The sequence below is a fragment of the Tursiops truncatus genome, chromosome X (assembly GCF_011762595.2).
Source record: "Tursiops truncatus isolate mTurTru1 chromosome X, mTurTru1.mat.Y, whole genome shotgun sequence".
In the NCBI taxonomy this organism is placed as follows: domain Eukaryota; kingdom Metazoa; phylum Chordata; class Mammalia; order Artiodactyla; family Delphinidae; genus Tursiops; species Tursiops truncatus.
The window spans coordinates 105,454,297-105,469,929 of record NC_047055.1 but is presented as its reverse complement, the minus strand read 5'-3'; the positions used below and the strand labels follow the sequence as shown (position 1 = coordinate 105,469,929).

The 15,633-nt window shown below is 42.9% G+C and overlaps 1 protein-coding gene and 1 pseudogene across 1 annotated transcript; one reads left to right on the top strand and one right to left on the bottom strand.

Moving 5' to 3' along the window:
* Positions 1–1,401, top strand: part of LOC117310226 (programmed cell death protein 7 pseudogene) — a 73,537-nt pseudogene extending 72,136 nt beyond the window's left edge.
* Positions 1,402–6,711: 5,310 nt separating this feature from the next.
* On the bottom strand, positions 6,712–7,758 carry LOC117310359 (melanoma-associated antigen B10-like). Its single transcript, XM_073798901.1, has one exon. The coding sequence runs from the start codon at positions 7,756–7,758 to the stop codon at positions 6,712–6,714; it is 1,047 nt and encodes a 348-aa protein (XP_073655002.1).
* Positions 7,759–15,633: the final 7,875 nt, after the last annotated feature.

The following is a 15,633-nucleotide window of genomic DNA, read 5'->3' as shown; positions in this document are numbered from 1 at the left end:
CGTATGATGGTTACCTAAGATGTTAACATTGGACAAGGCTGGATGAGGGATAAACTCCCTGCACTATTTTTGCAACTTTTCTATAAGTCTAAAAGTAGTTTCAAATAAAACGTTTTTAAAAATTGCCGTTATACCCCCGCCGCCCCAGTGCCGGCCCTTCCTAGGGAACGACGCCGGTGAGCGCCCGCGGCCGCCGCCTCCAGGCCCGGGGCCGCCCTGGAGCCCGCGCTGGCCTGAAGCACCGCCGCCGTACGACGTGCTTGGGGACGCGGCCCTGCAGCGCCTGCGCGACCGGCAGTGGCTAGAGGCGGTGTTCGGAACCCCGCGGCGGGCCGGCTGCCCGGTGCCTCCGCGCGCGCCCGCCGGCCCCAACCTGGGCGAGGTGCGGGCCCGGTTGCGCGGGTCCCTGCGCCTGGTGCGGCGGCTGCGCGACCTGGGCCATGCGCTGCGCGAGGCCGAGGCTGACGGCGTGGCCTGGGCACAGCTGCATGCGGAGGCACAGCCGCTGCGCGCCGAGCTGGCCGAGCGACTTCAGCTCCTGACCCAGGCAGCCTATGTGGGCGAGGCGCGGCGCAGGCTGGAGAGGGTCCGGCGCCGCCGGCTGCGGCTTCGCGAGAGGGCCCGGGAACGCGAGGCCGAGCTGGAGGGGGAGGCCACGCGGGCAGCGGAGCGCGAGCAGCAGATTGACCGCTGGAGGGTCAAGTGCGTGCAGGAGGTGGAGAAGAAGAAGCGGGAGCAGGAACTTAAAGCTGCTGCTGCTGCTGGTGTCCTATCTGAAGTGAGGAAAAAACAAGCAGACACCAAAAGAATGGTGGACATTCTTCGGGCCTTGGAGAAATTGAGGAAACTCAGGAAAGAGGCTGCAGCAAGGAAAGGGGTCTCTCCTCCAGCCTCAGCAGATGAGACCTTTGAGCATCACCTTCAGCGACTGAGAAAACTCATTAAAAAACGCTCTGAATTATATGAAGCTGAAGAGAGAGCCCTCAGAGTTATGTTGGAAGGAGAACAAGAGGAAGAGAGGAAAAGAGAATTAGAGAAGAAACAGAGGAAAGAAAAAGAGAAATTTTTACTACAGAAGCGTGAAATTGAGTCCAAGTTATTTGGGGATCCAGATGAGTTCCCACTTGCTCACCTCTTGCAGCCTTTCCGGCAGTATTACCTCCAGGCTAAGCACTCGCTGCCAGCGCTCATCCAGATAAGACATGATTGGGATCAGTACCTGGTGCCATCTGATCATCCCAAAGGCAACCCCATTCCCCAAGGATGGGTTCTTCCCCCGCTCCCCAGCAACGACATCTGGGCAACCGCCATTAAGCTGCATTAGTAAAGATGCTCCAGGAGTGTCGTCCAGCCAAGGCTCTTTTCAGCTCTAAGTATTAGTGACCCTGCCATCTTCTTGTACTGTAGTATAAATCACAACCTCTAAACTCCATGTGGCATTGCCCTACCCAGAAGTTACGTTTCCCCTCTGTCCTCTGTCCTGGCCAAGGTGCCTCTTGAATCAGGAGATTAATATGGTTCCTCAGGAAAGGACCTAGGTGAACTGAGGTTTTTACGACAGGCAGTGGCCTTGGTTCATGAAATTCGCCTCTGTTTTGAGGGGCTTGGTCCAGATTGATTTATAAGTTTACTCTTATCTTTCTTGTGTGGTGATGGATAAGTATATGCTATACACTCATACCATCGACACAAGTGTGCACTGGGTAGATTTAGCAGTCCCTCCCCCAGTACTCCTTGTTAAGGCAAGCTTGATGCAAAACCTCCTTACCTTTCTTACCCAGAGAGCCTCCTAACTTCCAGGAAGAAAGGTCAGAAATGCTTTATCTTCAGTTTTGTGAATCCCACTTTTGGTGCAGCTGGAGAGGCTGGGTTGCCAGAAAAGCTGGTGGCGTTGTCTGGTAGTCAAGTGGAGAACTTGGAAAGCCTGAAGAGTACCTGTACCCAAACTGGATTGTGTTTTAATGGATGATGGCTGCATTTTCCCCATATTAGAAGGATCCTAATGAAAGCACCTGCTTTTTAAGTTCCTAGAGGTCTGCTTGTTCAGAATCCGCAAGGATAAAAATTAATTTCCTTATGGGAGTAGGACCTTGATTAACCTCACTCAGTCACATTGTGGGAGCTGGTATAGTGGAAATTGTGGAATTTTCTTAGGAACTCAAGCTTCCAAAAATATACATGTAGTTTAAGCTGGAGGAAAAGCAGATAAAAATAATAAAATTTATTTTTTTATACTCATTAAAAAAATTGCCATTATAAAAAATTCAGGAGGACTTCCACGTTAGTTGCTGTAAACAACTTTCAAAATAGGCAGAATATATGAAGTGACTGGAAAACAGTCAGCACAAGATTATGATCCCAAAAAGTAGGAAAACAGATGAGGTAGGCTCCCCAAATGACCCCGCATTTCTGCTTAGAGGCAATGTGTAGACTGTAGTGCAAGGAGGATAAGCCACAACAGAGCGTGGTGGACTCATTGAACTGAGGATACAGTAAGTAGAGTTTGGGAATAGTAAAGCTGCTGAAATTTGCAGAGCAAGTTGGTGGAGAGAAGAGAGCTGGGTGGAGTTAATGCTCCAGAAATCTGTAGAAGGTCCCCTTGGGTCTTTCACTGAACATTAAGCTGCTCACGTAAAGGGCAGGACTCCATGGGACTGGGCAAAGGGCAACTACCAGGGGAGTTAAAAAAAATACTGGAGAGCAGTGAGCTGAACAACTATTGGAAGACAAACATGGCTGGGAGACTTTTAAATATTGAACAGCCAGAGGGGAGCATCCTCTTTGAACACCCCAAGTAATTTGGTACAGTTTCAGACAAGTCTAAGCTGTAGGAATAGGATGAATGTAGTCCAAAAATAATGGCTACCATAACAGCATCCTAACTGCCTTCAAATCACAGATTGGATTTCTGGGGAAGGCTTAAGTTGGAATAAGAGGCCCTAAGTCTAAAATGTTTATAGCTGCTATAGACCAGTTAGATAACAGGTTGTGTCGTGAAATTCTGGCCTCTCTGGACTTCATATTCCCTCTCATGGACTCTGGTCACTGCTCTCTCCCCGGTTCTTTCTAATGTTCCTCACTGGCTGGGGGTGTTCTGTCTGAACCCTTTCACTGACACCTGGTCGGTCTGATCAAATTCTTCTTTCTCAAAGTAAAGAGAAAAATCTTATTGACATTTCAGAATTTTAAAGCATGCCCAGAGGAATTCTGATACTCAAAGCATCACTGAAGAGATCCCACTTTCTATGGATGAGGGCTTAAGTTAATTTTCTGCTCAGCCTACTTAGAAAACCTGGAAATTAAAATAACAGTGAGACAATATGTTTTCACCTAAAAGTTTGGCCAAAATTTAAAAGGTTGATACAATAAAATGCCTGTGAGAGTGCAAATTACATACGTTAATATGTGAGAATATGAATCAGTACAGCTTTATTTGAACAGAGTATCAGCAATATTCATAAAAATTTACAATCATCACATTCTTTCCAATTCAATCCAGTTTGCACTTTGCTATGTATTTCCTATAAGAAAACACACATATTTGCCCAAGAATTCATGCTCAGTAATGTTGATACAAGTTCTATTAATCATAGCAACAAATGGGAAATAATTTATGTGTCCATCAGGAGGAGAATGTTTAAATTAATGATGGCACATACACACTTCAGAATACTTAGGAGCAGTTAAAAGAGTGAGATGAATCTATATGTGCTCTCAGGGAAAGACCCTGCATTCGTTTTAGTAAGTGACAAGGGCAGGAGACAGGACAATATGTACACTGTTATCCATGTATATTAAGAAACTCACAATGTATTTTTATAACACATCTATGTAAGGAAAAGTCTAGAATCAATTTTAAAATAACACAAAATTTTAATTGTGGTTGCTTCTGAGGAGAGGGATGACTTCTAGAGGAATGTGATAGGGAAGGGGAATTGTGAGTTATCCATACTATTAGAATCTGGGGGCAGTAAGAGCATTTGTACTATTACTTAAAACCAAAATTTTCCTCAGGGGCAAACATAGAGACAAGAGGCAGTGGAAGAATGTTGACTTTTTCTTTTCTTATCAAGGATGGCACATCTGCCACAGAACCATTTTCCACCTCCTAGAAGTACACCTGAGTTTTTAGGAGTTCTGTCTATGTAGATGATCTTTTCTCATCTACTTCTTATGGAGGAGGCTTTGGTTTTGACCAAAAAGGTAAACTCAACCATTGGTATGTGGTCAGTGGCCAATCTCAAATAATTCAGCCCATTAAAATTCTACTGCAAATGCCAGGGTGGTTTCCAAAACCTCCTCTCTAACTTCAGGGTTATTACCCTAACAACCAGTAGATTCTGTGCCAAATCAGAGTCTCGTCACCAGCAGGTTTGCAAACACTGAGAATGTGGTGGAGGCACCCAGTGCGGATGAGGAGGTGTGTAAACGTCACTGTCTGAAGTGAACAGATACATGGAAAGGGCAGCTGCTGTCCCAGGGGTCCACGGTGACGAACGGGATCTGCGGGGAGTCGGGATGCTCCGAGTCAGGGGAGGGCAGGGCATATGGGCTGTCCGTTCCTCCGGGAGCTGAGTGCAGCCTCCAGAGGAAGATGCAGAGAAGAGCTGGCCAGCAGGTCAGCTTCCAGTCTGGACACGAGGGCACACTGGGGAAGACCCAGGGGCAGGGCGCTGTGATGCCGCAAAGTGCTGGGACTGGACCCCCGTGCCGGGACCGGGGCAATCAGCTCTCAGGGAAGCCTGGGGCGAGGGGCAGGAGGATCCTAGGTAAACGAAGCCCACAGACAATCCCCAAATGGTGTCTGATTCTCATGTTCACCTTCCTTCTTTAGGCCTGCTTTTAATATTTTGGCTACAAGTTCCTCTTTCTTATTGCCTGAGAGACATCATGGAGCAGTGAGAAGAGAAATGAATTAAGAGACAGAAGGGCTGCCTCAGGCTGGGAGGAGTGGAACAGTATGGGCTCTGGAGGAATTTCGACCAGGGCTTTAGTTTTGCCCTGTCACTAGCTATGTGAACTCAGCACATTACCAAATTCTGTGAGCCTTGGATTCTTCCTCAATGAAGTGTGTTTGATAAGCTCTGTCTTCTAGGACTGTTGGAATGTGTATAATGTATGCAAAACACCTGGCACAGTGACTGGTGTGCATTGAAACTTTAAAGAGTGGCAATTTTTGCCATGATTTTTTGACCCAGATAATACCAACCCTCCTGCCGAGAAGTTTTGTTTTGTTTTGCTGTTGTTTTAAACCAGGAGATATCTGAGAATATGCAGTGCTATAGGACACTGAACATCAAGTCAGCCAAAAATTCTGCTTAACAAGAAAATATACCTCAGTAAGTCATGCCCCTTAGAGGATGTATTATTTAATTTGGATGTTGGGGAATCCTCCCCATCTGGATGCAACTCAAAGCTAAATGTGTGTCAAGAACCAACTCCTTCTCTCCCTCCCAGCTGCCCTTGGATCCAAATCACCCCTATTTTCATTCATTTAACTCCTACCAAAATCAAGCCCTCCCATAGGGGTCGCCAAATTTTACTCACATTAACCCAGTTAAAATACCCTACTAATGGAGCAGGCTCTGTTTCTCCCAGTCCAGGTTAAAGAGTAGGATATGGGCACAGTGGCTTCTTGGCATCCCACCTCAAGGAAGTATCACCCTTATTTATCAGAATCTCCTTGGTGATGATGTGGATAAAACACCTAGTTTGTGCACTGGGACAAGAGCACAGGGTACCTTCCACTCCCTCCCCGCGTGGAGATTTCTCTCTGGTTAATCCATGATCCCAAAATAACCGCTAAAAGCAGTTCTCCATCGGAGGCTCAGTTTCTCAACTCTGAGACACACCACGCAAGGGTCTGGCCCTTGCTCACCACCCTCACACACCCTCCTCTGACCCACCACCCATCTTAACTGAAAATTACCTCTCACTGAAGGACTTGAGGTTTTTCCAAGGCTCCAAGTTGTCTTGCCTCAGGACATTTATACTTAAGTGCTCTCATCTGGCCCTCCCCCTCCCCCTCATCCTTTTTTTTTGCTTGTCTTTTTTGTCTTAGAGGGCATCTCACCATCTTCCTTATATGTTAGCTGCTGCTAGACTCTAATTCAATGGGAAAAGGCTCAGTCTTCTTTTTCTTACCACCCCCCATACTACCATGGAGCCTTCCAAAGAGCAGATGCTCAACTAATGTTTGAGGGGAAAAAAAGTGAACAATTTATTATGATTTTATTTCTCCTATATTATTGAATAAACAAAGCAAGTTCAGGTGTATAACTTTTATTTTACAGAACAGCAAAATACAAGGAATAAGGGAAACCGAGAATTGATCATCTTTTACATTTTTCTCTATTTTTTCATCCCAACTATTTTACTGCTAATTTCTTTCACATTTCTAAGGAAATGCCTATTACAATGCTATCTTTTCTTGTTCCAAGTCACTAAAAAAGATGGAACGTTACCCTATTTGTTTAATAAAATGGCAAAACTATTACTCTTAAACTTCATAAACAGCATTAAGTATGTAACCAATATCATTCATATACTTAGATTCTGAAGCTAATTAAACTTTTTTAAAGAAGAAGCAACATTTGAAAACCTTCAACAACAAAACATAAATCTGTAAGTTATTCTAATATGCTATTCACTGTGATCCCTCCACCACCACCTCAGCCCCTACACTACTGCAGGAAGGTGCTTCAGATTTCACTACAGGTGCGAGAAGCTGCCCTGGAAGTCGGCCCCGGAACGCTCACTGGCCACGGCACCAGTGAGAAGCATAGCTGCAAATCTGGCTTGGGCTCTCTCTTCCTCATCTCTCAAAGCCTCTTGATACAAGAGTGGGAAGGCACTGGGGACCGTATCATGAATCTTGGCCAAGAATTCAAGGACTTTCATCTTGCTGGTTTCAGCGTGGGCTCTCGGGCCCCACAGGAACTCATAGCGTGGAGGATCACTGTTGGCCACCTGGCGGTACTCCAGGTACCCTTCCTGCACCAAATCTTTGGTGATGAGCTTCTTGGGCTCCCCATGGATGAAGTGCTTCTTTCCAGCATATATCCCCATCACATTGAGTACTTCCCAGATATCCTCCTCAGTGGCGCAGTTGCCCTTCATGAAGATCACACAGAGGACTGTCATAAGGAGGCCGGTCTTGGGCATGATCTCCTCACCCCTCATCCTGTCATCACTGGTGCGCTGAAATTTGCTGACAAGGGCATAGCAGTGCCTGGTGGGATCGACTTCCTTCACGTCAATGCCAAAGGCCAGCACCATCAGCTCAGAGGCTCTCCTGAGGATCTCATGGAACTGCTCCTTGTACTTTTTGATGACATGCTTCAGCATACCCTCCTTTGTAATGGGCTCTCTCATGTTATACTTGCACAGCAGGAATTGCACCAACAGAATTGCCTTCTGGTCTACAACGGTTCTGCAGGAAAAATCAGTGCCGAGTGATGCCTGAGAGGTGCTTGGTTTTTCTTCATCTTGGCTCTTGGCACCTTCATCAGATCTTGTGCATGAAACACCTGCAGAAGTAGTGGTAGTGGATGGGGCTCTCTGAGACCCCTGGGATCTTCTACCTGACCCAGAAGCAGGGGAGCTCTGGAGATTACCACCAAGAGGAGGGGTGGGGGAGGAGAGAGACTCTTCTTCCTCTGCTGCAGGGGCCTGAGCATCTTGGAGACGCTGAGCCTCACTCCGGGCCTGACTGTGTTTCTCGCGGGCACGGCGCTTGCTCTTCCGGCCCCGAGGCATGATGACACAGGTCAGGGCCAGCAGGCGGGAGTGTGCGCAGGAAGGCAGGCAACGAGGGCACCTGGGGGAGGGACAAGGAGATGCTGTGAGCACCTTCAGCGGGGAGATTCCTCCCTGGCTTTAACCAAGGCCGCCTCTGCAGTTTTCTGTGAGGTCACTGCACTAGGACCCAAAGGGCTCCTTTTCTGATCAGCCTGTCCCCTGAGACCCCTGCAGAGAAGTCAGTGTGCCTTGGGCTGGCAGGTCTAGGCTCTGTGTGGTCCCCTCTATAATCCTCTCAGTTCACATTTAGGATCATCTTGTCAACTGTTGGCAGGGCCCGGCCATCCTCCCCTTTACCGCTCTGAAGCTAAACTCCTTCCACCAATGGCCTTCCCTCCCTAAACCCCACCCCCCATCCCAGGAGGAAATGAGGGAGAGCCTTAGCGGGCCACCCCTGCTGGGGCCTTCCAGAGCTGACAACAGGAGCAGGGGTTGATGGGTTTAATATTGATGTCAGTATTTCAACTGCTGTAAAATTATAAACTTTTATACTTCAATGAGTCCCAAGGAGCTAGTTCCTTTGCTCGCGGATGCAGGCATGCTTCACGCCATCTAGAGCTGCACTTAGCCTTCAGCTGGCTGCACGAAACAGAAAATCAGACCTGCCCCGCTCCGCCGCCTCCTCTCCCAGAGCCCGGCTTGTGTTGCTTACGAGCCTCAGATCCACAGTCAGCCAGCGTTGCGTTTCCACAATATCATTCATACACTTAGATTCAGTCATCGCTCATGTTGCCACCCCCTTTGTTAGGGTTTTCAGTCGTCGCTCATGTTGCCACCCCCACCACGCCAAGCCGCCCCCCATCCCCGGCCCCCGCCGGAGTTTGACAGCCCTGCCCGGGGCCTCCCAGGGTGGACCGCAGGGACAGCAAGTGTGTGTGCCGGGTTGAGCGTGCCTTCAATCCTCGCTCAGTCTCCTCTCGACGCCAGGTAAAGCCTGGGATGTTTTCCTCTGTTGATCTGAGACCACCAGCCTCAGATCAACGTCTTCATTCCCTGAGACCCCGAGGCAAAACTGACGGTGCGTTGGGCCTAACAGTTTTGCCGCTAGCCTTTTAGCATGCGTCGGATTGTAGCAGGCGTTCTATGATGTCTCCTTTGTTCTAGGGAGGCACGTTCCTGCAATTCTAAGCGTCCTCCTTTCACTCTCAGCGTCTCCTTTCCCCTCCAGAGACCTGAGACCCTGGAGGTGGAAGTCAGTCAGTACCTCATGGTGACAGCTCTGCCCTGGGTTTCCCAGGAGCGAAAGCGGGGGCGGGGCTCTGTGCGGGTTCCTCTATTCTGGGGTGGGTTGTCGCGTCATTCCTCAAGGTGGAGGCATGGAGTAGGGTGTCCTCCTCTTGGCTGCTTCTTTAAAGACTTCCTGGGAAATACTAACTCTCTGAAAGCTCTGAGCTATTTCCCTGCAAACCTTGCAGAAAATGGATGAGTCCCAGGCTACATACCAGACGGGAAAGTTGCAGTGTAAGGCGGGGTCCCAGGACACATGGTGGGCTGTAAAAGAAAAGGCACACTGGCCCATAGCGTTTGTTCGCCAGCCATACTTAGACTTTGGGGAACCTTCTACTCTAAAAGATCTACTTTCTGAGGAGAAGAGGCTAAGCTACAGGATTTTGTGAGACCTAGCTCTTTTATATTATCTCACATTGCTCAGTCCAGTGTGGTCACTTTTATTTTTTGACCCTCATTCATACTAAGAAATATATTTATATCTCTAACAAGTGTGTGTGTGTATATGCATTTTTTCATGAAAGAACACCTACCGTTGTTAAGTGTGATTCATTCTTTCCATTCCTTATGTTTGATCATAATATTAATTTTTTTAAAAGGTCAGTCCTGATCCTCTAAAGAGGTTTCATGTGGTTATTGCACAGCCTCTGGACTCATTCTGTTTCAAACAACACCAACCTTTGGTGCCATCCTGGCATGTGGGCTCTGAAATGCTGCCTCAGATTCCTTCAGTGAAGCAGTGGAGATTCATGGTCCCAGAGCACAGCGGAAGAATCCAGGGCTCAAGTTTAAAGGCTTTCCTCCAGTCAACCCTGTCATCTGCCTCTCTTGCAGGCTACAGACCTGTCTCGAATTCAGGGCATCCCCCTACCTGCCCACACTCAGGTTCTTGTTCAGTGAAGACTTATTGTCCCTCAGGGATTATTCAGTTTTGTGTTTTTGCTTTTGTTAATGTTTTTTTCTTTATTCCTTCTATAATTTTTCCATGGTTGATTTTGGGTACAGGAAACAGTAGCCCATGTTTGATTATCATCAGCTGCTATGGATAAGGTACTAAATCTGTAAAAGAATTAAGGAAAATCGATATTCTTACAATATCTGTTCCTCATGAATACACATAACATACTATTCTGGTTGAGACTTCTTTTTCCAAAGTCTATCAGGAAATTCTTATTGTTGCCTCCATGTAGATTATGTACATTTTTGTATGGTTTCCTTCTAGGTATGTTTTTTATATTGTTGCTTTTGTCTTTGGTGTATTTTTGATTAACATGATCTAAGTAATTGTTGACTGTTTCAGGCCAGTCTCTTGATTTTGCTGTGGTGATCTTTTTTTCCACCAGGTTTCTGAAGTTCTTTATATATTTGACTATTCTCTGTGCCTATTCCCTTAGACCTTTAATTAGAGGATCAAATTATTAGCATTGTTATCTTTTGCTTTTCATTACTCATGACTCTTATTTATTTGCTATTGTTGTATATAGCTCTGTACTGGCTATGTGTTCTTGTCCAGGTTTTTTTTCCAGTTTTTAAATTAATAGACTTTTTTAAAGAACAGATTTAGGACTACAGAAAATTAAGCAGATAGTACAGAGAGTTCCCATACAGCCACTCTCTTCTTCCAGTTAGATTCTCCTATTATTAACATCTTGTATTGGTTCAGTAGATACAAGTTCATTTGTTATAATTGATCAACTAATAGTGATACATTATTATTGACTATTGTCCACTGTTTATAACACATTTCACTTTTTGTGCTTTTCAGTTCTATAATGGTTGACAGAGGCATGACATCATCTACTCACCAACAGAGCATCATGCAGAAGAGTTTCACTGCCCTAAATATCCCCCGTGCTCCACCTGTCCATCCCTCAAAACCTCACTTTGAGCCCCTGACAACTCTGAACTTTTTACTCTCTCTGAAGTTTTTCCTTTTCCAGAATACAATATTGATGGAATGCTACAGTATGTAGGCTTTTATTTATTTATTTATTTTTTAACATCTTTATTGGAGTATAATTGCTTTACAATGGTGTGTTAGTTTCTGCTTTATAGCAAAGTGAATCAGTTATACATATGTTCCCATATCTCTTCCCTCTTGCGTCTCCCTCCCTCCCACCCTCCCTTTCCCACCCCTCTAGGTGGTCACAAAGCACCGAGCTGATCTCCCTGTGCTATGCGACTGCTTCCCGCAAGCTATCTATTTTACATTTGATAGTGTATATATGTCCATGCCACTCTCTCACTTTGTCACAGCTTACCCTTCCCCCGCCCCATATCCTCAGGTCCATTCTCTAGTAGGTCTGCATCTTTATTCCCGTCTTGCCCCTAGGTTCTTCATGACCATTTTTTTTTCTCAGATTCCAGATGTATGTGTGAGCATAAGGTATTTGTTTTTCTCTTTCTGACTTACTTCACTCTGTATGACAGACTCTAGGTCCATCCACCTCACTACAAATAACTCAATAAGTAGGCTTTTTAAACTAGCTCTTTTTGCTAATCAATATACATTTAAGTTTCTCTATATCTGTTTGTGGTTTGAAATGTCATTTCTTTTCATGGCTGAATAGCATTCCGTCATGTGGACTACCACAGTTTGTGTACCCATTCATGTGCTGAAGGTCATCTTGGTTGATTTCAGTTTCTGGCAGCTATGAATTAGTGTACTATTAACATTTGTTTGAAGGCTTTTGGGTGGACATAAGTTTTCAACTCTTTTGAGTAAATACCTAGGCGTTTAATTGCTAGATCATGTGATAAGATTATGTTTAGCTTAAAAGAAACTTCCAGACAGTTTCCAGTGTGTCTCTATCACTTTGCATTCCCTTTAGCACTGAATGAGAGTTCCTATTGGTCCCCATCCTTGCCAGCATTTGGTATTGTCAGGTGTTTGTTTTTGTTTTAGCCATATTGATAGGTATCTCATTGTTGTTTTAATCCCAAAGTCCCTGAAGACCCGTGATGTTGATCATCTTTTCGTATGCTATTTGCCATCTGTGTATATTTTTGGTGAGGCGTCTGTTCAGCTCTTTTAACCACTGTTAAATTGACTTTTTTGTTCTCTTATTGTTGAGTTTTTTAAGAGTTCATTGTATATTTTTGATTCACGTTTATTATCAGATATGTCTCTTACAATTATTTTTTCCCAGTCTGCGGCTTGTCTTTTCATTCTCTTAATAGTACCCTTTACAGAGTAGAAGTTTTTAATTTTAATGAAGTTCAGCTTATCATTTTTCTCTTTCATGGATTGTGCTTTTGGTGTTGTGTCTAAAATCTCGTTGCCAAACCCAAGACTCTCTCCTATATTACCTTCTATTTTTTTTTTTTTTCCCACTCCACATGGCAGGCAGGATCTTAGTTCCCTGTCCAGGGATCAAACCCATGCCCCCTGCAGTGGAAGTGCAGTCTTAACCACTGGACCGTGAGGGGAGTCCCTGGATTTTTTTTAATTTTGAGTTTTCCATTTAGGTCTGTGATCCATTTTGAGTTAATTGTTTTGCAACATGTAAAGTCTGTATCAGCATTCTTTTTTGTTGTATGTGGATGTCTAGTTGTCCCAGCACTGTGAGTTAAAAGACTCCTTTCTCTATTGAATTGCCTTTGCTCCTTTGTTAAAGATCAGTTGACTGTATGAGGGGGTCTGTTTCTAGGTTTTCTATTCTGTGCCTTGGTCTATTTGTCTCTTCTTTTGCTAATAGTATGTGGTCTTCATTATTGTAGCTTTAAAGTCCATTTTTAAATCCAGTAATATCAGTTCTCTGACTTTCATCTTCTTCAGTATTGATTTGAGTTGGTTATTATGGATCTTTTCATTTTTTATATAAACTCTAGATTGTTTGTTACTATCTACAAAATACCTTGCTGGAGTTTTGAGCTGAATTGTTTTGAGTATATAAATCAAGTTGGGAGTAACTGACATCTCAACAATCTTGCATCCTCCTATCCATGAACATGGAGTGTTTCTCTATTTATTTAGATCTTCTTTAATTTTTTTCAGTGACATTTGTATTTCTCATATGAATCTTATACATATTTTTCTAAGAATTATTTATAATCAATCTTTTTTTGGTGGTAATGTAAATGGCATTAGGTTTTTCAATTGCAAATTCCATTTGTTTATTGGAAAACAATTGACTGTTGAATATTAACCTTTACTTATTGATACCAGGAGTTTTTTGTGATTGATGATTTGAGATTTCCTACATAGACAATTAGGTCATCTGTGAGCAAAAACAGTTGTATTTTTTCCTTTCAAATCTGTATATCTTTTGCTTCCTTCTCTTATCTTATTGCATTGGCTAGGACTTCCAGTCCAGTGTTGAATAGGCATGGTGAGAAGGGATATCTTAGCCTCGTTCCTGATCTTAGTGTGAGAGCATCTATCGTCTCAGTATGAAGTAGGATGTTTTACCTGTTGTTGTTTTTTTTTTTTTTTACATGTTCTATTCAGTATATGAAGCTGAGCCAATGCCTCTCTACTTCTAGTTTGCTGGGAAATTTTATGATGAATGGGTATTGGATTTTATCAAATTTTTTTCTTCATCTATTGATATGATAATGTGATTATTTTCTTTAGCCTAGTGATATGATGAGTTATCCTTACTGATTTTCAAATGTTGCACACCTGAAATAAAGTCCACTTAGTTGTGGTATATAATTCCTTTTATACATTGTTAGATTTGTTTCGCTTATATTTTGTTGGGGAATTTGCATCTATGTTCATGAGAGATATTGGTGGTCAATTCTCCTTTCTTTTAATTTCTTTTTCTGGTTTTGACATTAGAGTGATGCTGGCCTCATAGAATGAATTAGGAAGTGTCCCCTCTGCTTCTGTTTTCTGGAAGAGATTGTAGAGAATTGTTTTCATGTCTTCCTTAAATTTTTGTTAGAATTCATCAGTGAAATCATCTGGGCCTGGTGCTGTCTTTATTGGAAGCTTATTAATTATAGATTAAATTTCTTTAATAGATACAGACCTATTCTGATTATCTATTTATCCTTGTATAGTTTTGGGAAATTGTATCCTCAAGTAATTTGTCGATTTAACTTTTCAAATTTGTAGGCCTAGAGTTGTTTATGACATTCATTTATTATCCTTTTAATGTCCATGCAATCACTAGTGATGGCCCTTCTTTCATTTCTGCTATTAGCGATTTCATTGGTGTTTTCTCTCTTTTTATTTTCCTTGAGTACCCTGGTTAGAATGTTCTCTTGTTTTTTCTTTTGGATATGTTCAAAGAAATAGCTTCTGGTTTTGCTGTTTTTTCTCTATTTTTTTCCCTTTCTTCAGTGTCATTGATTTCTGCTTTGATTTATTATTTCTTTTTCCTCTGCTTTTTTTCTCTTCTTTCACCAGTTTACTAAGGTAGAAGCTTAAATTATTGATTTTAGATTTTTCTAGTATAGACATTCAATGCTATACATGTCCCTTTAAGTACTGGTTTTGCTATATTGCACAACTTTTGATAAGTTGTAATTTTGTTTTCATTTAGTTAAACATATTTTAAAATTTCTCATTAGATTTACTCTTTGGCCCATGTGTTATTTAGAAGTATATTGTTTAATCTCCAAATACCCTTGATTTTCTTGCTACTTTTTTGTTATCAGTTTCTAGTTTATTTCCATCGCAGAATGAGATCATTCTTTGTATCATTTATATTCTTTTAAGTTTGATGATGTGTGTTTTATGGCATAGAATGTGATCTATCTTGGTGTATGTTCCATGTGGACTTGAAGATAATGTGCTTTCTGCTTTTGTCAAGTATTCTATGAATGTCATTTAGATCTAGTTAATTGATGTTGCTTTTCAGTTCAACTGCACCTTACTGATTTTCTGCCTAGTGGATTTGTCAATTATGAAAAGAGATATGTTGACATCTCCTTCTATAAGAGTAGATGTGTCTCATCAGTGTTTGCCTCGTGTATCTTAACAGAATTTTTTGGTGCATACACATTAAGGGTTGCCATGATTTCTTTGAGAATTGGCCACTTAATCATTAAGTAATGCCCATCTTTATTCCTGACTTTCTTGTTGTGAATACTGCTTTGTCTGAAATAAATATAGCTAGAGCAGATGTTGTTTTTTTCCACTCATATTAGCATGGTAGAGTTTTCTCCATCCCTTTACTTTTTGTTTTTGAATTTTATTTTATTTTATTTTTTTTATATAGCAGGTTCTTATTAGGTATCTATTTTGTACATATTGGTGTATATATTTCTATCCCAATCTCCCCATTCATCCCACCCCCGCTTTGCCCCCCTTGGTGTCTATACATTTGTTCTCTACATCTGTGTCTCTATCTGTGCCTTACAGACCGGTTCAACTGTACCATTTTTCTAGATTCCACATGTATCCATTAATATACGATATTTGTTTTTCTCTTTCTGACTTACTTCCCTCTGCATGATAGACTCTAGGTCCATCCACGTCTCTACAAATGACCCAATTTTGTTCCTTTTTATGGCTGAGTAATACTCCATTGTATATATGTATCTCATCTGCTTTATCCATTCATCTGTCGATGGGCATTTAGGTTGCTTCCATGACCAGCTATTGTATCCATCCCTCTACTTTTAATCATTTCATGTCTTTATATTTAAACTGGG

Excerpts from the sequence above, each read along its gene's own strand:
- LOC117310359 (XM_073798901.1), bottom strand. The coding sequence starts at position 7,758 with ATGCCTCGGGGCCGGAAGAGCAAGCGCCGTGCCCGCGAGAAACACAGT.